The following is a 20,781-nucleotide window of genomic DNA, read 5'->3' as shown; positions in this document are numbered from 1 at the left end:
CTGAGCCTCCTGGTCCCAGCTCAGAAAAGCATATAACCAAGCAAAGCCTAGTAAAACCCCCAGCCCAGCAAAGCCCCCAGCAAATTGCACAGCCCAGCAAAGCCCCCAGCAAATTGCCCAGCCCAGCAAAGCCCCAGCAAGTCGCCTGGCAAAGCCAGGCCGGCTCAACATCACCGCCAGCCAAGCTGGCACAGCATCACTGTCAGTCAGGCCAGCACAGCATAACCGCCAGCCGAGTACAGCGCACAGGCAAGCTAGCCGAAGGCAAGACAGAAGCAAGGTGAGGGGCTTATATACTGTATGTGAAATACTGCCTATTGAATATATTTAAGTTACACCGCTGCTATGTTCATGTACATTTGGCCCCACCTATGACCAAACCCACTTTACAGAGCATGGCCACGCCCATTTTTTGCTTGGCGTAGCGCGCTGCACACTCATTCCCTCTTGGTGCCCAGGGGAGCCCCGGATCATCCAGGAACCTAGAAACGCCCCTGATCCTGGTATATGCAAAGATATTCCCTTGGTCAGCACGCAAATGTAAGGTAAATGGAGTAAAATTAAGCCTTCAAATCTCTGCTGACATTCATGGTATGCACCCAGTACTGACGAGGCCTGGACCTTATCCTCATAAAAGCATCATTTCACAAAAGCACATCCAAATCAGCCTCCATCACTATATATACTATATATAGGAGTTAGGAAGGTCTCAGACAGTGCAGTGTATGAGGGAAATTGCTGTTGCCGAGGTAACAATACATCTTTTGTATTGCAATCAATGCCCAGCACTGCAAGGGTTAAGCACAGAACAGCTTCACAGGACACCTGGCAGCAGGGGGAGGACCACTTCACAAATCAAGCCTAGCCTTCACTGCTGCACTATCTGTAGATCTGCTATTAAAGGAATACTTAAGTCAAAATAAAAAAAATGATTTTTACTCACCTGGGGCATCCCTCAGCCCCCTGAAGCTGTATGGTGCCCTCGCAGCCTGGCTCCGATCCTCCTGTCCCCGCCGGCGGCTACTTCCGGGTTTGGCGACAGCCGCCGACAGGCTGGGAACGCGAGTGATTCTCTGCGTTCCCAGCCGCTATATCACCCTCTATGCTGCTATAGCGTATATGTTATACACTATAGCAGCATAGAGGGTGATATAGCGGCTGGGAACGCGGAGAATCACTCGCGTTCCCAGCCTGTTGGCGGCTGTCGCCAAACCCGGAAGTAGCCGCCGGCGGGGACAGGAGGATCGGAGCCAGGCTGCGAGGGCACCATACAGCTTCAGGGGGCTGAGGGATGCCCCAGTTGAGTAAAAATCATTTTTTTATTTTGACTTAAGTATTCCTTTAAGCACTTCTTAATATGCAGCAATTTAGGAATGGATTTGCACTTTTCTTAACTGTAATGCAGTTCTAGAAATCCACGCTAAACTGCCGCTATTAAGTAGTATTTAAGAAGTTCCTTATTATCATGCAGAACAGTTCCTCTGCTGGTTAGAACAGTTTAAAGTGAATGGGAACCGCATTTAAAAAAATGAGACAGATACTTACCCAAGGAGAGGGAAGGCTCTGGGTCCTATAGAGCCTTCCGGCTCCTTTCCTGGTCCCCTCGATCCAGTGCTGGCTCGCCTGGTAGCAGAATTTGACGAAATTAGTCAAATACTGCTTTATCCGGCCAAAGGAGGCTTCAGAAGTCTTCAGGGAGCCTGAGTGCTCCTGAAGAAGGGTAGCCCTGTACTGCACCTGCGCAAGCACTCTCTCTTGCACGCTCACGTGTGTGCAGTATGGAGCCGCACGTCTTCGGGAGGACGCGGCTCCCGAAGACTTCCAAATACCCTTTCGGCGGGGGATTGAAACGGGGGGGGGGGGGGGGGGGGGAAGTGCCGAGGATAGAGAGTAGTGTTGGGCGAACAGTGTTCGCCACTGTTCGGGTTCTGCAGAACATCACCCTGTTTGGGTGATGTTCGAGTTCGGCCGAGCACCTGATGGTGTTCGGCCAAACTGTTCGGCCATATGGCCGAACTAAGAGCGCATGGCCGAACATTCCCCGAACGTTCGGCTAGCGCTGTGATTGGCCGAACGTGTCACGTGGTTCGGACCCAAACGCGCTCTGATTGGCCGAACGGGTCACGTGGTTCGGGTAAATAAATACCCGATCCACGTCATTTCTCCGCCATTTGTCTGTGGGTTTAGCTTTGGGTAGGCAGGCAGGGTAGTTCTCTCTCCAGCCAGGCTAGCCAGGGTCCCCCGGTCATTGTGTCGCTGCTGGGAATAGTAGTACACCGCTCACCCACACTATATAGCATTGTGTTTACTGCCACTCTGTGTCTCTCTGCTGGGAACAGTAGTACACCGCTCACCCTGTATAGCATTGTGCTCTGTGTCGCTGCTGGGAATAGTAGTACACCGCTCACCCACACTATATAGCATTGTGTTTACTGCCACTCTGTGTGTCTGCTGGGAATAGTAGTACACCGCTCAGCCACACTATATAGCATTGTGTTTACTGCCACTCTGTGTGTCATCTGGGAACAGTAGTACACCAATCACCCTATATAGCATTGTGCTCTGTGTCGCTGCTGGGAATAGTAGTACACCGCTCACCCACACTATATAGCATTGAGTTTACTGCCACTCTGTGTGTCTGCTGGGAACAGTAGTACACCGCTCAGCCACACTATATAGCACTGTGTTTACTGCCACTCTGTGTGTCTGCTGGGAACAGTAGTACACCGCTCACCCTGTATAGCATTGTGCTCTGTGTCGCTGCTGGGAATAGTAGTACACCGCTCACCCACACTATAGCATTGAGTTTACTGCCACTCTGTGTGTCTGCTGGGAACAGTAGTACACTGCTCACCCTGTATAGCATTGTGCTCTGTGTCGCTGCTGGGAATAGTAGTACACCGCTCACCCACACTATATAGCATTGAGTTTACTGCCACTCTGTGTGTCTGCTGGGAACAGTAGTACACCGCTCAGCCACACTATATAGCATTGTGTTTACTGCCACTCTGTGTGTCTGCCGGGAACAGTAGTACACCGCTCACCCTGTATAGCATTGTGCTCTGTGTCGCTGCTGGGAATAGTAGTACACCACTCACCCACACTATATAGCATTGTGTTTACTGCCACTCTGTGTGTCTTCTGGGAACAGTAGTACACCGCTCACCCTGTATAGCATTGTGCTCTGTGTCGCTGCTGGGAATAGTAGTACACCGCTCACCCACACTATATAGCATTGTGTTTACTGCCACTCTGTGTGTCTGCTGGGAATAGTAGTACACCGCTCAGCCACACTATATAGCATTGTGTTTACTGCCACTCTGTGTGTCTGCTGGGAACAGTAGTACACCGCTCACCTTGTATAGCATTGTGCTTTGTGTCGCTGCTGGGAATAGTAGTACACCGCTCACCCACACTATATAGCATTGTGTTTACTGCCACTCTGTGTGTCTGCTGGGAATAGTAGTACACCGCTCAGCCACACTATATAGCATTGTGTTTACTGCCACTCTGTGTCTCTGCTGGGAACAGTAGTACACCGCTCACCCACCACTGTATAGCATTGTGCTCTGTGTCGCTGCTGGGAATAGTAGTACACCGCTCACCCGCCACTGTATAGCATTTCTGTACTGCCACTGTACTGCTGCCAGTCAGCGTGTACTTTTACGGATAAGTGAAATGAAGAAGAAATCCTGTGAAAGAGGGAGGGGCAAGGCAAGAGGTGTTCCCCCTGACGGTTCACGTACAGGCCACAGTGGAGCACCGAAGAAAACCCACTCAATACCGCCCATGTCTTCCAGGAAATCAACCCTCACAAATCCAAAAGAACAGGACCAGATAATTAATTGGATGACCTCTCAAGCGTCCAGCAGTGGGTTAAGCAGCACCAGCACATCACACACGAGGTCCGAGTCCTCAGCCAGTTACAAGGAGCCAGTGGGCACAAAGCAGACACAACCGGCAGCGACACCACGCACACAACTGCCAAATAACCAGTCCGAAGAATTTCCTCAGGACACAATGGGGTATTTGCAGGAGCTATTCCCAGCCCAACAAACTTCCACCTTTTAAAGGTCAATGGAACTGCCAGAAATTTTGTGCCCGGATTCACAACCATTGACTGTGGGAAATGCACCGCGCACTGAAATGCAAGGCGAGTCCGAGGAGGACTCGGAAACCCAAATCCCAGAGCAAGTTGGGCAGGAGGGGTTTCAGTTGCAGGAGGTCGGCCGAGAAGATCTTGAAGACGACGTTGGAGTGTGCTGCGCAGAGGTTGTTGTGGGGAGCTCTACTCCACGGCGGCGGCCCACAATCACATATGACGAGTTTGAGGAGATGGAAGAGGAGGAGGAGGGTATGGACAATGTTGACAGAGACCCAGATTTTGTATGTGAAGGAGAACATCGCCGTCGTAGCAGCAGCACAGATGAGTCTGTTGAAGAACCCACTGCTGCACGAGTTCGACTTGTGCCACAAGGTAGGCGGCGTGAAATTTCAGGCACCACAAGCGTGGACGTTCAAGTGAGACAAAAAAGAGGTGCAAACAGAAATCGCCAGCAAGGCAGGTGCTCCAAAGTCTGGCCTTTCTTTGAAGACTGCAGTGAGGATGGTACCATGGTGATTTGCAAGGTGTGCAAGACCCGCCTGAGCAGGGGGAAACATATTAACAACCTCTCCACCACCAGCATGACTCGCCACATGGTATCCAAACATCCCACTCTGTGGCCGCCAGGACAGGGTACCAGCAGCAACACTGCCTCCCTTGGGGTCACCAGACTCACCACCAGACCCTCCTCAGCAGCAGCAGTAGCCCAGCCATTGCGTGGTTCACAACAACATTCACAAACATCAGACGACGCTGACACTGTCACTTTCCGGAATAGTGCTCTTGAGGTCTCCCAGTCATCAAACACAACAACCAACAGCCGTTCAGTGTGCAGCCCTACGGTTCAGTTGTCTGTCTCGGAGATGCTTGAGCGCAAGAGGAAATTGCCAGCAAATGACCCCCGGGCCGTGGCACTAACAGCCAGCATAGCCAAGCTTCTGGCCTGCGAAATGCTGCCATATCGAGTGGTGGAGACAAACAGCTTCAAAGGCATGATGTCAGTGGCCATCCCATGTTACGTGGTTCCCAGCCGCTACCACTTTGCGCGCTCTGCAGTGCCTGAGTTGCATGAGCACGTGGTCAGCAAAATAACCCGAAGCTTGAAGAATGCCGTTGCCTGCAAGGATCACCTCACCACTGACACCTGGAGGAGTGCGTTCGGCCAGGGTCGATACATCTCCCTTACCACGCACTGGGTGAACCTTGTGGAGCCTGGCAGCGATTCCTCACCTGCTACGGCGCGGGTGTTGCCCACGCCGCAAACAGCTGCACCGCCGTCCCTCCCACTGGATAACAACAGCAGCACCTACCTCTCTGACTCCTTCTCCTCCAACGCATCTCAAAGCTGTACCTCATCCGGAAACGCTAACCCAGCAGCAGTAGGATCGTGGAAGCAGTGCAGCACAGCTGTTGGCATGCGTCAGCAAGCGTTGCTGAAGCTGATCTGCCTTGGGGATAAGCAGCACACAGGGGAGGAAATTTGGAGGGGAATAAAGGAACAGACGGATTTGTGGCTGGCACCGCTGGACCTGAAACCGGGCATGGTTGTGTGTGATAATGGGAGTAATCTCATTCGCGCTTTAAGGTTGGCTAAGCTGACACACATCCCTTGCCTGGCGCACGTGATGAACCTAGTAGTTCAGCGGTTCCTGAGGACATACCCAGGCGTGGCCGATCTTTTGTTGAAGGTGCGACGAGTGGCCAAACATTGCAGAAATTCCAGTACTGCTTCGGGGGCACTCGCCAAGATGCAGGAGCGCTTCAATCTCCCCCACCATCGCTTGCTGTGTGATGTCCCTACGCGCTGGAATTCTACGCTGCACATGCTAGCCCGCTTTTGCGAGCAGAAGAGTGCAGTGGTCCAGTACATGACGGCGCAGTACCGAGGCGCATCTGGACAGCTGCCAAGCTTCTGTGGATCCGATTGGGCCAACATGTTGGACCTCTGCCAAGTCCTCCAAAATTTTGAGCAATCCACGTTGCTTGTGAGCAGTGACAACTCTTCAGTCAGCATTACCATACCACTACTGTGTTTACTGAAGAAGTCAATGTTGAAAATCAAGGAAACAGCTGTCATGATGCAACTATGGGAATCTGAAGGAGAAAACAATCAGCGTGATGGTACCAACATCAGGCCATCCGCCTCTGGAAACGCTGGCCCCAGCAGCTATGACGAAGAAGAGGAGGAGGAACAGCTGGAGTTGGAGCAGGAATTTCATGCCACCACTGACGAGGGCCAGAGCGGTGCACGTTGGACTTCCACAATTTAGCGCGAATGGTCAGCAGAAGCAGACCAGGAAGAAGGTGACGACTATGATGCAGCACAACAACTATCACAACGTTTACAAGAGGATGATGAGGATTCTGGCAGGACTCTGGCACACATGGCTCAATTCATGCTAGACTGCATTGAACGCGACCCACGCATTGTGCGCATTCTGGACAACACCAATTACTGGGTTTATACCCTTCTGGATCCACGGTACAAACACAATGTTCCAAAACTGCTTGAAGAAAGAGTCAGACAGGTCAAAATGGAAGAATACCAGCAGGCCCTTGTGGAGACTTTAGAGAGGAGATTGACATCCTCCCCCTCCTCTAGCCAGTTGTACGCCGACATACTGACTTCCGCAAACACAGGACAACCAGGAGGGCAGCAAACAACACAAGCCGCAGCTAGTGCCCAAAAGGGAATGGTATCGGCAGTGTGCTTGGAGTGGGAAAATTTTCTGACACCCATGCAGCAGCCCACAGAACAGCAAGCGTGCAGATCCACCTCCAACACCGATCGCCTGGAGAAGATGGTCAAGGACTACATGTCAGATGGCGTAGCTGTGTTGAACAATCCATCTGCACCCTTCAACTATTGGGTATCGAAGCTAGACACCTGGCACGAACTGGCAATGTACGCAATAGAGGTGCTGGCTTGCCCGGCAGCCAGCGTTATGTCGGAACGCTGTTTCAGTGCTGCCGGAGGCATCGTCACAGATCGGCATATCCGCCTCTCCACAGAAAATGCAGACCGTCTGACTCAAATTAAAATGAATCAATCCTGGATTGGAAACGACTATGCAACACTCCTGGACCCCAACCAAGTAACATGAACAATGACCATCTGTGATGGGTTAGCGTTTCCGGTCCCTGTTTATTGAACCTCTTATCTTTATTACATTTATGACTGCATGGCGGCAAAAAGCATGCTATCCGCACGCTTCTTGTCCTCATGCAAGGCCTGGGTTGTTGTGTCTGAAAGCGTGGCCTTCTCCTCCTGCGCCTCCTCCTGTTCCATCACGTGTGCTGCTGCTGGGTTAGCGTTGCCGGTCCCTGTTTATTGAACCTCTTATCTTTATTACATTTATGACTGCATGGCGGCAAAAAGCATGCTATCCGCACGCTTCTTCTTGTCCTCATGCAAGGCCTGGGTTGTTGTGTCTGAAAGCGTGGCCTTCTCCTTCTGTGCCTCCTCCTGTTCCATCACGTGTGCTGCTGCTGGGTTAGCGTTGCCGGTCCCTGTTTATGGAACCTCTTATCTTTATTACATTTATGACTGCATGGCGGCAAAATGCATGCTATCCGCACGCTTCTTGTCCTCATGCAAGGCCTGGGTTGTTGTGTCTGAAAGCGTGGCCTTCTCCTCCTGCGCCTCCTCCTGTTCCATCACGTGTGCTGCTGCTGGGTTAGCGTTGCCAGTCCCTGTTTATTGAACCTCTTATCTTTATTACATTTATGACTGCATGGCGGCAAAAAGCATGCTATCCGCACGCTTCTTCTTGTCCTCATGCAAGGCCTGGGTTGTTGTGTCTGAAAGCGTGGCCTTCTCCTCCTGCGCCTCCTCCTGTTCCATCACGTGTGCTGCTGCTGGGTTAGCGTTGCCGGTCCCTGTTTATGGAACCTCTTATCTTTATTACATTTATGACTGCATGGCGGCAAAAAGCATGCTATCCGCACGCTTCTTCTTGTCCTCATGCAAGGCCTGGGTTGTTGTGTCTCAAAGCGTGGCCTTCTCCTCCTGCGCCTCCTCCTGTTCCATCACGTGTGCTGCTGCTGAATTAGCGTTGCCGGTCCCTGTTTATTGAACCTCTTATCTTTATTACATTTATGACTGCATGTCGGCAAAATGCATGCTACCTGTGCAAAGAAAACAGACATTTCCCGCATTTAAAAGACAGTTTTCCCTTTGAAATTTTAAAATCGATTTTCTCAAAAACTATAAGCTCTTTTTGCTAAATTTTTTTCCCTCTTGTACCCACTCCCAAGGTGCACATACCCTGTAAATTTGGGGTATGTAGCATGTAAGGAGGCTTTACAAAGCACTAAAGTTCGGGTCCCCATTGACTTCCATTATGTTCGGAGTTCGGCGCGAACACCCGAACATCGCGGCCATGTTCGGCGAACGTTCGCGAACCTGAACATCCAGGTGTTCGCCCAACACTAATAGAGAGCACAGAGAGAGGAGACAGAAGGCTCTATATGACCCAGAGCCTTCCCTCTCCTTAGGTAAGTATTTGCTTCATTTTTTAAAAAATGCGGTTCCCATTCACTTTAAGAAGAAAAAACTGTCCGCAATGCTTTGATAAATCTGGCTCACGGTGTATTTCTCTCTGTTTTTCTTGTGTCCTGTGCAAGGTGTACATGCTTTCTGGCACCCAGGGCTTTTCAGTGCAGGATGAGCTAAGTGAAGGCTCACCCTGCTGCTTCACAAACAGCCCTTGCTATGTGCAAGAGTTCACGGTTTAACGGTTGAGATTTGCAGCTGCTTTGAAAGAGCAAGTTAGAAACTAACACAAATGCAGAACAGTCAAAAAAATGGGCTCATAAGCAAATTGATACAGTATTCAAAATACTGAAATGCTTGTGCAGACATCTTTACCTTGCTGGTGACGAATATGTCCTCTCGCTTGGCCACATCTTCTTTAATCTTCTTTTGAATGGCTTCGCCAACCTCGTCCTCATTCATATAGGCATAGGCGCAGTCTATATGCCTGTATCCCACGTCCAGAGCCATCTCCACCGCAGCTTTTACTTTGCCTGGCTCTGACTGCAAGAGAGTGCAATGGTCATTAATAGCTATTTATACCTTGTTTTATTTTTTTTACATATTTTTTACGATTTACTCACAACTAGGGATGGCCCTGCCTAGGAGAACTAACGGAGAAGCATGTGAGCAGGTTGATCAGCTGATAGATTTATAAGGTTCTGATTTGCTGGTCATCATTAGAGGTGTAGCGAACGGTTCGCCGGCGAACGGTTCCAGGCGAACTTTGGTGGTTCGCGTTTGCCTGGACTAGGCGGACTTTTGCGGAAGTTCGATTCTCCCCATAATGCACTATGAGGGTCAACTTTGACCCTCTGCATCACAGTCAGCAGGCACATTGTAGCCAATCAGGCTACACTAAGCCCTGGAGCCCCCCCCCCCTTATATAAGGCAGGCTCGCCGGCCATTATGCTCACTCGTCTGCCTGCTATTAGACAGACTAGGGCGAACTGCTGCAGATTGTTCTCCTAGGGAAAGATTAGTTAAGTTCTTGGCTGCTTAGCTTGCTCCTGGCTGATTATTATTGCTTTTATAGCACCCCTCAACAGCTCTTTTCAGAGCTAATCCTTCTCACTGCATCTAACTACCTGTTGTGTTGAGTGAACCCACCTCACTGCATATAACTAACTACCTTTATTGTTCAGTGAACCCACCTCACTGCATCTAACTACCTTTATTGTTCAGTGAACCCACCTCACTGCATATAACTACCTTTACTGTTCAGTGAACCCACCTCACTACATATAACTACCTTTTGTGTTGAGTGAACCCACCTCACTGCATCTAACCACCTTTATTGTTCAGTGAACCCACCTCACTGCATATAACTACCTTTATTGTTGAGTGAACCCACCTCACTGCATATAACTACCTTTATTGTTCAGTGAACCCACCTCACTGCATATAACTACCTTTACTGTTCAGTGAACCCACCTCACTGCAACTAACTACCTTTATTGTTGAGTAAACCCACCTCACTGCATCTAACTACCTTTACTGTTCAGTGAACCCACCTCACTACATCTAACTACCTTTATTGTTCAGTGAACCCACCTCACTGCATCTAAGTACCTTTATTGTTTAGTGAACCCACCTCACTGCATATAACTACCTTTATTGTTGGGTGAACCCACCTCACTGCATAAAACTACCTTTACTGTTCAGTGAACCCACCTCACTGCATCTAACTACCTTTATTGTTGAGTGAACCCACCTCACTGCATCTAACTACCTTTACTGTTCAGTGAACCCACCTCACTGCATCTAACTACCTTTATTGTTCAGTGAACCCACCTCACTGCATCTAATTACCTTTATTGTTCAGTGAACCCACCTCACTGCATATAACTACCTTTACTGTTCAGTGAACCCACCTCACTGCATATAACTACCTTTATTGTTCAGTGAACCCAGCTCACTGCATATAACTACCTTTACTGTTCAGTGAACCCACCTCACTGCATCTAACTACCTTTATTGTTGAGTGAACCCACCTCACTGCATATACCTAGCTTTGTGTTGAGTGAACCCAGCTCACTGCATATAACTACCTTTACTGTTCAGTGAACCTACCTCACTGCATCTAACTACCTTTATTGTTGAGTGAACCCACCTCACTGCATATAACTACCTTTACTGTTCAGTGAACCCACCTCACTGCATATAACTACCTTTACTGTTCAGTGAACCCACCTCACTGCATCTAACTACCTTTATTGTTCAGTGAACCCACCTCACTGCATCTAATTACCTTTATTGTTCAGTGAACCCACCTCACTGCATATAACTACCTTTACTGTTCAGTGAACCCACCTCACTGCATATAACTACCTTTACTGCTCAGTGAACCCACCTCACTGCATCTAACTACCTTTATTGTTGAGTGAACCCACCTCACTGCATATACCTAGCTTTGTGTTGAGTGAACCCAGCTCACTGCATATAACTACCTTTACTGTTCAGTGAACCCACCTCACTGCATATAACTACCTTTACTGTTCAGTGAACCCACCTCACTGCATCTAACTACCTTTACTGTTCAGTGAACCCACCTCACTGCATCTTACCTTCTGTGTTGAGTGAACCCACCTCACTGCATATAACTACCTTTACTGTTCAGTGAACCCACCTCACTGCATATAACTACCTTTACTGTTCAGTGAACCCACCTCACTGCATCTAATTACCTTTACTGTTCAGTGAACACACCTCACTGCATCTTACCTTCTGTGTTGAGTGAACCCACCTCACTGCATATAACTACCTTTACTGTTGAGTAAACCCACCTCACTGCTTATAACTACCTTTATTGTTCAGTGAACCCACCTCACTGTAGAGACCTGCAGCGGGTCGGGTACCCGCGGGTAACCCGAAATGCGGGTCTGGTTCGGGTACCCGAATTGATTTATGCTGCGGGTGCGGGTCGGGTGCGGGTAGCAAGTTGCGGGTGCGGGTAGGGTTGCGGGTAGCGGTCTGCGGGTGCAGGTGGCGGGTAATGAAAGCAAGCTAAAAACCTTCTTTGGCTTTGGTTTGTGTATAAAAATAAGTTTTATTAACTTTACAGCTCCCCAATGTTACTTTAAATTTGCACTTTAGAAGAAAAGCTAAAAAAGCGGGTCACGGGTAGCGGGTCGGATAGCGGGCCTCCGGGTCGCGGGTCGGGTGCGGGTAGCGGTTCTGCGGGTGCGGGTCGGGTTGTGGGTATAAAATTCACCAGAATGCGGTTGCGGGTCGGATGCGGGTAGCGAGTCGCGGGTGCGGGTCGGGTGCGGGTATGAAAAAGTGGACCCGCGCAGGCCTCTACCTCACTGCATATAACTACCTTTACTGTTCAGTGAACCCACCTCACTGCATATAACTACCTTTATTGTTGAGTGAACCCACCTCACTGCATATAACTACCTTTATTGTTGAGTGAACCCACCTCACTGCATATAACTACCTTTACTGTTCAGTGAACCCACCTCACTGCATCTAACTACCTTTATTGTTCAGTGAACGTACCTCACTGCATATAACTACCTTTATTGTTCAGTGAACCCAGCTCACTGCATCTAACTACCTTTATTGTTGAGTGAACCCACCTCACTGCATATACCTAGCTTTGTGTTGAGTGAACCCACCTCACTGCATCTAACTACCTGTTGTGTTGAGTGAACCCACCTCACTGCATCTAACTACCTTCTGTGTTGAGTGAACCCACCTCACTGCATCTAACTACCTTTATTGTACAGCGAACCCACCTCACTGCATATGTCATGGCCTGGCTGGTGGTAATGCTTTGCCCTGACTAGTGGTCATGCTGGCCTTGCTTACAGTGATGCTGAGCTGGCTAGCCAGGCTGGATGTGAAGCTGGACTGGCTGGCTGGCTGGCCTGGCTGCTGGTGATGCTGGGCTACCTGGCTGCTGGTGATGCTTGGCTGGCTGGAGGTGATGCTGGGCCGGCTGGTCTAGCTGCTGGTGATGCTGTGGCCTGGATGATGGTAATGCTGTTGCCTGACTGGTGGTAATGCTGTGGCCTGGCTGGTGGTAATGCTGTGACCTGGCTGGTAGTAATGCTGTGGCCTGGCTGGTAGTAATGCTGTGGCCTCCCTGCTGGTGATGCTGGACTGGCAGGCCTGGCTGCTGGTGATGCTGGGCTGGCTGGCCTGGTTGCTGGTGATGCTGGGCTGGCTGGCCTGGTTGCTGGTGATGCTGGGCTGGCTAACCTGGGCCAGAGACCTGCGCCCAGAGGCTAATGCCTCATGAGCCTCTTCCTCGGTCCAGGCCCTGCCTCTACGTACCAACATATGCGTCTGTGCAGCACTCAGGATTGGGTCCCAACACCTGTTGGTCTTTACTCAGAATTTGTTGGAAGCATACATGATAGACTGTGCCTCCTTTAAAGGGGAACTGAAGAGAGAGGTATATGGAGGCTGTCATGTTTATTTCCTTTTAGACAATACCAGTTGCCTGGCAGCCCTGCTGATCCTCTGCCTCTAATACTATTAGCCATAGCCCCTGAACAAGCATGTAGCAGATCAGGTGTTTCAGTGGTTCAGACTTATAAGTCTGATCTGACAAGACTAGCTCCATGCTTGTTTCTGGTTTTAATCAGATACTACTGCAGAGAAATAGACCAGCAGGGCTGCCAGGTAACTGGTATTGATTAAAAGGAAATAAACATGACAGCCTCTATATACCTCTCTCTTCAGTTCCCCTTTAAGAGGAACTGTAATGAAAATGACATCATGAATAAAATTGCTTATTGTTTACAAAATTCATTTAGAGATTATTATTAGACAATGTTTGCCCATTGTAAAACCTTTCCTCTACCTGATTTACATTCATGAATTTATCACTGGTGGTGACATCTTTAGTTCTGCCGGGTGATCTGTAGGGAATGTTCGTTACTGAGAGTTCTATGCACAAAGGGAGATATTGCTTGCTTGACAGTTTTGGAAAAAGCTGTAATTTCCCACAATGCAACAGAGTTCAGACAGCAAACTGTCAGGACCATGGTCATGACATCACACTGTGGGAGGGGTTTCACCACAATATCAGCCATACAGACCCCCTGATGATCTATTTGACAAAAGGTAAAGATTTCTCATGGGAAAGGGGTATCGGCTACTGATTGGGATGAAGTTCAGTTCTGGGTTAAAGTTTCTCTTTATTAACAGAATGGCACATCTGCCCATTCCATTTCTCATAGAAAGACCTTGTAATGTGTGGGAAAGTTCATGTTTCAGGACTACCTGAGCAGTAGCTAATGGCCTGTCTGTGATCATGTTGTTATTGTACACCATTCTTTTGCTTGACCATTGACCAGATTCCAAATCTAATTGCAAGAAAATATTTGACTTTTCAGAAGAAGATTTGATGCTAGTTATACAGGTTTCTTTCAGTTCACAATAGATCATGTCAGTCATAGCCTCAGGAAAATGATTTTCATAGTTTAACCATTTCCCTGCAAGGGTTTTTCCCCTAAAGCCACTTCTCTACCACAGGTTTTTTTCCCCTTCAAAAGCTCTTCCCATTCATTCGGTAATAACTTTATCACTAATTATCACACTGAAAAGATCTATATACAGTATATTCTGGCGTATAAGACTGCTTTTTAACCCTTGAAAATCTTCTGAAAAGTCAAGGGTCGTCTTATACGCCGGGTGTCATTGATGCCGGGTGATATGCCCTATCCTGTTACCGGCTCTCAGATCTCGCCGCTGAGGACTGCAGTAAAGCGGTGCAGGCGCACATGTGCGAGATCTGTGAGGCAGATAAGGTGGTAAATAGGATACAAGAAGTGGGCCAGAAGGGTGAAAGAGGCGTGGTTTATGGGCACAGCGCAATCTATTCTTCCATACCGCTCTGAGAAACAGGTAGACAAGGAGAGCTGACCAATACACTTAAAGGGATACTGTAGGGGGGTCGGGGGAAAACGAGCTGAACTTACCCGGGGCTTCTAATGGTCCCCCGCAGACATCCTGTGCCCGCGCAGCCGTTCACCGATGCTCTGGCCCCGCCTCCGGTTCACTTCTGGAATTTCTGACTTTAAAGTCAGAAAACCACTGCGCCTGCGTTGCCGTGTCCTCGATCCCGCTGATGTCATCAAGAGCGCACAGCGCAGGCCCAGTATGGTCTGTGTCTGCGCAGTACACTCCTGGTGACATCAGCGGGAGCGAGGACACGGCAACGCAGGCGCAGTGGTTTTCTGACTTTAAAGTCAGAAATTCCAGAAGTGAACCGGAGGCGGGGCCGGAGCATCGGTGAGTGGCTGCGTGGCCAAAGGATGTCTGCGGGGACCATTAGAAGCCCCGGGTAAGTTCAGCTCATTTTCCCCCGACCCGCCTACAGTATCCCTTTAAGGTGGCCATACATGGTACAATTTTCCAATTAGATAATTTAGTTTGATTATTCTGTTAGATCGAATATAAAGATTTTTCCAGCATGTCCGATCATTTTTCCCGAAAAAACGGGATAATCGTTCGAATTTCTTGATCGAAAAAAAAAATATTTTCAACTTTCATTCAATTCGATCATTTAGATTGAATAAACGGGAAAATCGAACGTTTTTATTGTATCGTGTATGGGCACCATTAGGGAGAGTTGACCAATACAACTAGTCGCCTATATGCTGTTATATACTGGCAACCACATACAGTACAGCACCAAGATATGTTAATCATACATAGCACCAGTATATGATGTTTTTATTTTTATTTGGTGGGCATTGGAGGAGGGGTAGTCTTATACGGTGAGTATATCCCAAACTCTATATTTTAACTGGAAAAGTTGGAGGGTCGTCTTATACGCCCAGTCGTCTTATACGCCGGAATATACGGTATTATTTTTTGCGGGACAAACTAGGCTTTCTTTGGGCAGTAGTTTATGCTAACATTTATATTATTTTATATGCATTTGACAGGGAAGATGGGGGAATGAGGAGATTCTTCTTCTATTACACATTCTTCATGTACAATATGAACCTGGTTTATGGGTAATAGACAACACCTCTGTGTGCACAACATTCTCAGTGGATTCCCTGCAGCTCTGTGGGGAGTGCATATGTACAGTATAGTACTACTGTGTAACTTAAAATAAACCTGAGACAGATGAAAGTTTTATACATACCTGGGGCTTCCTCCAGCCCCCTTCAGGCTAATCAGTCCCTCGCTGTCCTCCTCCGCCACCTGGATCTTCTGCTATGGGTCAAGGTACTTGAGCCAGTCGGGTGTAGTGCGCATGCACACACTCCGCCGCCAGGTACATACTACACCTGCACAGCACTGTTGCGCAGGTGCAGAACGCTCCTGGCTGTGGAAGCGGCACGCGGCTGAATTACCGAGACTCATAGCAGAAGATCCAGGAGGACAGCGAGGGACTGATTAGCCTGAAGGAGGCTGGAAGAAGCCCCAGTTATGTATAACACTTTTCTTTTCATCCATCTCAAGTACCCTTTAATTTGTAGTCACCAAACCAAATTTTAACATATCAAATTATTTGATTACATGAGCAAAGAGAGTGCATACATTTGCATAAACCAGCATCAACGCAGAATTATTTGCATCTTATTGAATTTCTCTATTAGTGACACAGCTACACATCAGGCTTTATTCTTACAGCATAGATGTTATTTAGTATATATAAAAGATTCCTGTGCACACATCATACATACAGTCACAATCAGATACGTATATCTGACTTTAAAAAATACGGGGACTGATTTATTGAAGCAACACAAGTAACTATTTTTCATCTGTTTATTTCATTTTTGTGGGCTAAGCACAGCTATTACTGTATATATAATTTATGAATACTATTATCTGAGAAATAGAACATTTTATAATGTTTTCTATTTTAATTACAGTTTAAATTCATTAGGAGTTGGAGTCGGTGCATTTTTTTCCAGATTGACTCCAGGCACCCAAAAATTGCTCCAACTCCACAGCCCTGATACACATGTCCAACAAAAGCGCACGGCCAACCTGATCATATGACGAGCCAACTGAACCACCAACTCATTTCCATTGTGCGCACGCAAGTGGAACAACTGCACGATATAGCCACAATTCAAAACAAAATCATTTGAACACTAATAGCCCCCCTGGAGGGAACAATCCCCCTTCTAGCTCAATGGGATCCGTGGTTGGAAAAAATTACAGGCATGTTAACAGAGAGAAGCGACGCCTACGCAGTTATACATTGTCCTCTATGGCAAATTGCAAAATATAATGGGTTGCAAAATCTTTCATTACACCGGTTAGATCAGGCAACCCGTCTGTTATCAGTTGCTCGTCTAGACACTTGTCACGCATACACATACCCAACTATCGTCCAACAGACCAAGTTTGGACAATGCTTGGATGGAAAAGTTGCATGTGTGTATGAGCCTTAAAGCAAAACTGAAAACTGTTTAAAAACAAGAGTTTCACTTACCTGGGGCTTCTGCCAGCCCCCTGCAGCCGACCTGTTCCCATGCAGCCACTCACCGATGCTCTGCTCCTACACCGCGGCTCACTTTCACTTTGCAAAGTTCGAGCGCACTGTGCCTGCATGGTGAGCCACGGCGGGGGGACAGATGATCGGTCCAAGACTGCGCGTGCACAGGTCGGCTGCAGGGGGCTGGCAGAAGTCCCAGGTGAGTGAAACTCTTATTTTTTACACAGTTTTCTTTTCCACTTTAAGAAAACTAGGAGAAAAGTTATCTGGATCAAATCAGAGAGCAGTGACCGGGCACACAGAGAACTCACAGAGGGAGGAGAGACCAGAAATAACATAAAACACAGGGATCTCACTATTCCCCCTCATCACCTTCCATGTCCCCAGGCCCAGGCTTGGCATGCGGGCTGCGGTATTCAGCACCACGTAAGTTGGACCCTTCATCTCTGCAGCCGTCACTGTGTGATTCCCTGGCATGCAGCTTCAGCTCATATACTGTGTTGGAGATCGGGGGAGTGGCGTGCTGAGGTGACAAGTGTCTTCTGGCAGCTCTACTCTGGGCTGGGGCTCTGCTATTGAGTTTACTGAGACTTGGAATTATGGAAACTTCTGCACAGAGGGCTGCAGAAACAGACCACACTGTCAGAATGATGATGTTATGTCAGAGCAGTGGCCTGGTGGCTGCTCTGCTGGTGACCAGGTATAGATGCCCCTGCGTAGGAAGCCAGTTATATGTGCCCCCAGTATAGGTGGCCAGTATAGTTGCCCGCAGTATGTCACTGTTCTCTGATGTGATCCAGATAACTTTTCTCCTGAGTATGGGTTAGGCCCAGTTCACATTATCGTTAAAAAGCGGAATGGATACTGTACTCAGTAAGGACAGCAGCGCCACCCCCTCCCTTCTGCTGTGCAAGTCAAATGAAACACTGCTGCTCTCCCCCCCCCCCCCCTCCCCACACACACACACACGCTGTCAGAGTCCTCACACAGCACAACAAGCTACTTTTCCCCAATGATAACCTCTTCACCTCGCTCACTCTTCTCTCGCTTCTCTTCCTACTCTGACTGCATCCTGAAAGTGTAAACACAGTACAAACATGCTGCCCCTGTAATCTCTGCCCCTGATGCAAGAGTTTCACCTTGCTTCATGAGAGTCCTCTATGTAGGTAGCCAGAGAGCTCCCATGTAGCCAGAGAGACCTCATGTAGCCAGAGAGCCCCCATGTAGTCAGAGAACCCCTGATTAGGTAGCCAGAGAGCGATGGAGGGGGGAGCGCATGCAGGGCGCACAGCAAGAGTGTTTAAGTTAACTTACCTCTCCAGGATCCACATGTGTTGCATCTCCTTCCTAGTCCGTGGCGTCCTATCATTAGTAACAGCACCCCCTGTTACCAGTGAGCGGGACACTGAGGGCTGGGAAGGAGATATGGCGCATGTGCATCCCAGAGAGGTGAATTAACTTAACCACTCCTGCTGCGCATTCTGCAAACGCCCCCCCTCAGATACACTGTGAGGTCACATACAGGGACTCACTTGCTGAAAAATTCTTCCAAAAGGTGTGAAAACATTCCACAAGAAAGCTCATACACACGTCCAACAAAAGTGCACGGCCCACCTGATCACACGACCAACCAACTGAACCACCAACTCATCTCCATTCTGCGCATGCAAGTGGAACGACAGACTGCACGATATGGGCGCAATTCAAAACAAATACAAGTTGTTCAAATGACTTGTACACTATCTTACCTGTCTGACGTCTTCTTCGGCCTGTCCCTTGGTGCCTCCCAAGATGCGGTCCAAACGGCGGTCACTTGATTACAAACACTTCCTCCTTGAAGGAGGAAGTGTTTGCAATCACGTGACGCGCGTGGAGCGCATCGTGGGAGGCGCCGAGGGACGGACGAAGAAGACGTCAGACAGGTAAGATTGACCCCCACCCCGCACAGGTTTACTGGGAGATATCCGGATAGCAACTATCCGGGTATCTCCCGGATCCGGATTTGAACAGCCCTAATCACAAGTAACCACTCATGGTTACTTATGATTACTTGTGATGAGCATCCCTACTTGGCACGCACACACATGCCCCACTATCATCCAACAGACCAAGTTTGGACAATGGTTGAGTGGAAACTTTGCCCGTGTGTACAAGCCTTAAAGGACCACTATCGCAAAAAAAAAAACTAGGCAGTTAAAGTCTGACAGAACCGACAGGTTTTGGGCCAGTCCATCTTCTCATGGGGGATTCTCAGGGTTATCTTTGTTTTCAGCAGCATTTCTGAACAGCAGTTGCAAAGTCTAACTGACAAAATAGTGTGCAATTGAGTAGAGAGGCTGGCTGGTATCCTACTATTTTGGCAGTTAAACTGCTGTTCAGGAAACGCTGCGGAAAACAAAGAAAACCCTGAGAATCCACCAAGAGGAGATGGACTGGCCCAAAACCTGTCGGTTCTGTAAGATTTTAACTGCCTACTTTTTTCGCGACAGTGGTACTTTAAGAAAACTAGGAGAAAAGTTATCTGGATCGCGTACATCAAAAAAGGGCGTCGGGAAAAAAGGGCGCGTGGTGTAAACGATAAACAGTATTATCGTTTATAGAAATATTGTGTAAAATTTCGTTTAGAAATAGTGTTTTAAAAATTTATAAATCAATAAATAATGTGTATGAGATCGGCAATTCTTAAAACGTTAATCTTCCCTGTTTGTAAACTGAAACTTATATTTACGTTTGTTAAAAACCCTCCCTGTACCTATCCCTAACCCCTAGACCCCCTGTTGGTGCCTAAACCTAAGACCCCCCTATTGGTGCCTAAACCTAAGACCCCCCTGTTGGTGCCTAAACCTAAGACCCCCCTGTTGGTGCCTAAACCTAAGACCCCCCTATTGGTGCCTAAACCTAAGACCCCCCTGTTGGTGCCTAAACCTAAGACCCCCCAGTTGGTGCCTAAACCTAAGACCCCCCTGTTGGTGCCTAAACCTAAGACCCCCCTGTTGGTGCCTAAACCTAAGACCCCCCTATTGGTGCCTAAACCTAAGACCCCCCTGTTGGTGCCTAAACCTAAGACCCCCCTGTTGGTGCCTAAACCTAAGACCCCCCAGTTGGTGCCTAAACCTAAGACCCCCCTGTTGGTGCCTAAACCTAAGACCCCCCTGCTGGTGCCTAAACCTAAGACCCCCCTGTTGGTGCCTAAACCTAAGACCTCCCTGTTGGTGCCTAAACCTAAGATGTCTCATGCGCCCAAATCTGCTGCTTCCATCTGGATCACCTCAGAGGGCAGTGACAGGAGCACACAGAGAACACACAGAGGGAGGAGACCAGAAATGACATAAAAAAAAAAAAAGAAATAACATAAAACACAGGGATATAACTATTCCCCCTCATCACCTTCCATGTCCCCAGGCCCAGGCTCGGCATGCGGGCTCCGGTATTCAGCACCACGTAAGTTGGTCCCTTCATCCCTGCAGCTGTGCCTGTGTCACTGTGATTCCCTGGCATGCAGCCACAACTCATATACTGCATCAGAGATCGGGGAGGGGCATGCTGAGGTGGGCGGAGTTTCAGACAAGTGGCCTCTGGCATCTCTGCTCTGCTCTGCTCTGGGCTGTGGCTATGCTTTTGAGTTTACTGAGACTTGGCATTACCTATGGCAGTGGTTCCCAACCTTTTCCAGATCGTGACACATCATGCCAAACATTCATGTATTCATGACACGTATCA

General features: G+C 48.5%; 1 protein-coding gene across 2 annotated transcripts in view; it reads right to left on the bottom strand.

The window, feature by feature from the left end:
• Positions 1-20,539, bottom strand: part of LOC137564253 (aldose reductase-related protein 2-like) — a 76,214-nt gene extending 55,675 nt beyond the window's left edge. The window contains exons 1-2 of one of the 2 annotated variants that reach the window (XM_068277898.1): positions 20,449-20,539; positions 8,976-9,143 (exon numbers count right to left, since the gene is read on the bottom strand). In XM_068277898.1, the coding sequence (XP_068133999.1) occupies positions 8,976-9,143; positions 20,449-20,520 (240 nt within the window). In that variant the 5' untranslated portion in view covers positions 20,521-20,539. Of the gene's footprint in view, positions 1-8,975; positions 9,144-17,433; positions 17,509-20,448 lie in introns of those variants that run through there. The other variant, XM_068277897.1, reaches the window with a different exon arrangement.
• Positions 20,540-20,781: the final 242 nt, after the last annotated feature.

Source organism: Hyperolius riggenbachi, chromosome 3, assembly GCF_040937935.1.
Source record: "Hyperolius riggenbachi isolate aHypRig1 chromosome 3, aHypRig1.pri, whole genome shotgun sequence".
Classification (NCBI taxonomy): Eukaryota; Metazoa; Chordata; class Amphibia; order Anura; family Hyperoliidae; genus Hyperolius; species Hyperolius riggenbachi.
The sequence above is the reverse complement of the archived record's forward strand: the minus strand, read 5'-3'. Positions and strand labels throughout refer to the sequence as shown.